Raw genomic sequence first — 4,210 nt, 5'->3', positions numbered from 1 at the left:
AGTGCTGCGGATGAGGTCTTTGTTGTGGTCTGCAGTAAGACTCCCACTGTATCAGTCATTAATGTTGCAATTGTTTAAATACTACAGATCAGACTGGGTAAAATCACATACAGGTGGCAATTGAATAATAGCCATTATATAAATATACCTAAATCTGTTCATCCTGACTTAGATATCCAGTTGCATTATGATTGTTATGAATGTGTTATGAATTTATACCAAACATAAGTCAACAGAAATACAAAACCAAAAAAAAGTAATTTCCCTTTACTTATCTTGAGTATATTTACTTTATTGTATTATTAGCACTGATCTCCTTGGGTGGAACATCATTCTATTACAGATCTCACAGAATACAAAGAGCATCCACTATACATACATGTTTTCAGCTGGAGTTCACATTACAGATTGTTATTTGGAGTATCAGCAGTGTGTATTTACACTATTATATTTCATTGGAGGCTACAGGACGGAGTAGCTTATCTTAAACACGTACAGAATGGCATCGTCACACCTAAAGTAGGACCACTTCCACATATTGACATGTACTGATGTCATTCGAGCTATTTATACACATATCTCCTCTGCGCTTTTCCATATAAATATAATTTTAGTCCGTTTCATTTTACAGTTGAATTCAGCAATCGGTTGATATAAATCTTCGCTGATAATGTCACCATGAGCAAATGCAAGGGACACAGTTTAAAAATTAAAAAAAAGACGTTCTCCTCCAGAAAACACATTCTCGTTCCATTCCATCGGATTAGGGTGGTGTGAGGATCCAGCACTATTTGAAAACAGTGTTGAGGTAAAACTCTCAGTTATATTTATACAATAAAAGGTCATACATAAAAAAGGTCATACACATCTGAACAAAGAAGGGAAGAACAAAGATTAAGCAGTTATGCGCAACACTGAAATACTTAAATTATTTTGAAACACCTGTTCATGCCAAACTGAGAATAGTTAAAGAAATCTAAGTCGAGACAAATTGGTCCATTAGATAGTCCCTCTGGAAGAGACCAACGTGGGAAAGACGTCACCGTTCGGCGATGGATCCCTGAGGCGTCCATAAATAAATGTGTCTCTTTTTGTCATTTTTTTGTCATTCTCGGCCAACGTTGATGTTCAGTTTCGATTTTAAAGCCATTGCAAAAAAAAAAAAAAAAGACCTCATTCATGTTAGAGTGTTTGGAGAGCATTTTTGTTTAAGAGATGCCATAGTTATTGTAGTAGGCGGCGGTGGCATCTGCCAACACGGAGATGAGGCTTGTTTCGGAAGCGCTGCTAGGGTGGGGCGTGGAGACCGGGGCAACCTGGATGTGCCCCGTGATGGTCATGCTGCCTGCTTCCGGGTGTCCGGTGGAGTTCAGATACTGGTCGAACTCGTTCCTGTCCACCTCCTCCAGGAGCTCCGCCTGGCTGAGTTGCTCCAACGTCTCCAGGTTGCCATGCTCCGGAGGGGGGGAAAGCTGGCCCAGGTGACTGTGGAGTCCATGCTGGATGGGAGGAAACGAGGAGCCGTAATAGGACAGGGGGGCACTGGATATCAGCGAGGTGCCGCTCGCCGGCATGGCCATGTGACTGGGGTGTGGTCCGCTGCAGTGAAGGGACCCGTGGCAGAAGTCGGGGTGGTACGGCAGCGCGCCGCTCATGTGGGGAGGACTGGGGCGGCGCTCGTCGGGGCAGGAGGCCGAGGAGCCGGGGGAGGAGTAGAAGGAGGAGTGCTCATGGTCCATGGCGTCCAGCGGGGACATCTCCGGGGGTGTCGGCAACCCGTAGGGGTAGGAGTCAAAACCGGAGCCGGAGCCGGCCGCCTCCCGGAAGGTGCGGATAGCGGGAAGACCGGGCGAGTAGCCGGGCTCCTCGTCCTTGTCCAGGGCGCGGCAGCGGGCACGGGCATCGGGCAGCACGTTCTGGTCGGGCCCCAGGCTGTTGAGCAGGAAGCCGGGGTCGACGCGCTTGCATATGCGCTTCAGCTGTTTCTTGCGGCGCGGCCGGTACTTGTAGTTGGGGTAATCCTGCATGTGCTGCACGCGCAGACGCTCAGCCTCCTCCACGTACGGCCGCTTCTGGGGGGGCGTCAGCGCCTTCCACGACTTACCTATGGCACGGGGATAGTCGCAGGGCAATCAGCTTACTACAGGGTTTACGTGTTTTTTTTCCTAACTGTTCTTTAAATACCAGGTATCAGCATGGTCAGTCATCATTTAGTTATTCTAAAAATGTGTAAATCTATTAAACTTTCCAGCTACAATATTTAATTACCGTTGGACAAACGGCTTGAGAAAATGGATGGATGATGGTATTCAAGGAACTCTTTGGTATCAAAGCATTTTATGTAAATTCCTGTATATAATACATTAAATATTCTTTACTGAGTGCAGTTTTTATTCTTAAGAGGTGCATCTTAAGCATAAATTTAGAATTAGAAGAATCTTTTTCATATAAACAAGTTCTTTATTTTGTTTTTGAACCTGATTTTTTTATAGCTAGAAGAATTTATGACAAAATATAACTAAAAAAATCTAGAGTATGTTTATTTTTACTCTTTTTTTAAACTGGCAGTTTACCAGTGACGGTCTGTTTTATTTTGTGTTCTAAACTAAACTGAAACAAAATGAAAGCGATAACTTACTATTGCACTACTCATTCCGCTTAAGTCTACTTAGATCTGCTTTTCACACTAACACAGATAAATTCCGTTGTACTTTTAAGGTAACCTATAACAAAGCAAGAATTACTAATCTGAATTTTAAAGATTTTCAAGGTTTAAAGTTGTCTTAAAAGTGCTAGAATTAAAGAGAATTGGGCCTCAATAAAAGTTAAATGAATATAAACATCATGCATAATGACTATGTTTAGCTACAATTTGATTATAAAAATTGTTGTAAACCAAAGCAGGTTGTCTCAAAATTTCTTGACCTTATGTGAAACACACAGATTTGTTGGAAATTTGGGACATGAATTTGTTTTCAAAGAAACAGTAGATAACCTTATTAAGAAACCTATTTCTTAAAATTAATCAAAGCTGAAATTTTTGTGATATAGGTAATAAAGTTAATTCCAAGCTATTTAAGCAAAGACCATCTATGTATATATCTTCTATAGAAAAATGAGTCCTTCTTATATAAGTTGTAGTACTGAATGATTCTTAATAATAATTTTCTTTTCATCCATATAAAAGACACCAACTATTTTTAATAACTAGTGAAACTTTCTGGCTTAAAAGTTGTGTTGACTATAGCCCACCACTTGCAAAAAAAAGAAAAGGAAAAAAATCTATACACTTGATAAAACTTTTTACAGTTATAATTATTGTCGTGAATGATGCTAAGTTTAACCAACAGCAAAATTCCAAACATGAACAATAAAGTTTACCCACCTAACATTTTGCTCAGCTCCGCGTTATGAAGGTCTGGATTCTGGACCGCCAGTCGCTTTCGTTCATCCTTCGCCCACACCATAAAGGCGTTCATGGGTCTCCTGATGCGGGGCTCCGAGCCCTTGTCGGCGGCGCCTCTGTGCGCGCAGTGTCCGTCGGGCAGCTCCGTATCTCGCGGGGAGCGCTCGAAGCTCTCCGGCCACGAAGAGTAGGTGCTTATCAAAGCTGCCATCTGCGCCTAAGGTGAAATCGACTTCTGAAACTTTGTTTTCTTGTTTTAAAATCGGTATAACAACTACTAACTACTTATTATCCGTTTAAATTCATTTGGGGAAAAACTATTTTTGCAAATTGGCTTCCATTAAGGGGTTTATAAAATGTTGAAGGTCTGCTGAGAAACTCTTGGATGGTAAGCTGACGGTGCGCCTCTGGACAGTGAGGAGCGCTGATCTGCAGCCCGCGTCCTCGTCGGCTGTGATTCACTTCTTCCTTGTATTAGGGGAAGCTCTTTATATTCGCCGAGCAGGTTCCTCTGGAGCCTCGCAGGACGTTGAGCTCCTCCTTGATTGCAACTTGAGACATCATACGATAAATTCAGAAAAAAGTGCCTGTATACTGATCAACTAATACTCCACTATGAAAATATAATCATAAATATTGTTCAGAATCTTCATTAACTATAGGAAAAGTAGGTCTATTTGAAGCTTTTTGCTTGTTCTACAGTAAAACTCTCAACAATGAAATTACAATAAATTAGTAGTTATAATTTAACGCTCGTTTATTACATTGTTATATCTATTTTGCTATTATTTGCAGCACAAGATT

At 41.5% G+C, this 4,210-nt stretch overlaps 1 protein-coding gene across 1 annotated transcript; it reads right to left on the bottom strand.

Annotated features, from left to right (window-relative positions):
• Positions 1-271: 271 nt before the first annotated feature.
• sox7 (SRY-box transcription factor 7) lies at positions 272-3,862 on the bottom strand. The gene is made up of 2 exons (XM_023799314.2): positions 3,386-3,862; positions 272-2,104 (listed from the first exon to the last, which is right to left on the bottom strand). Exons 1-2 carry the CDS (start codon positions 3,615-3,617, stop codon positions 1,209-1,211), a joined length of 1,128 nt encoding a protein of 375 aa, XP_023655082.1. The 5' UTR covers positions 3,618-3,862; the 3' UTR covers positions 272-1,208.
• Between the last annotated feature and the right edge of the window lie 348 nt (positions 3,863-4,210).

Source organism: Paramormyrops kingsleyae, chromosome 19, assembly GCF_048594095.1.
Source record: "Paramormyrops kingsleyae isolate MSU_618 chromosome 19, PKINGS_0.4, whole genome shotgun sequence".
Classification (NCBI taxonomy): Eukaryota; Metazoa; Chordata; class Actinopteri; order Osteoglossiformes; family Mormyridae; genus Paramormyrops; species Paramormyrops kingsleyae.
Note: the sequence above shows the minus strand (reverse complement) of the source record. Positions and strands in the feature narration are given on the sequence as shown.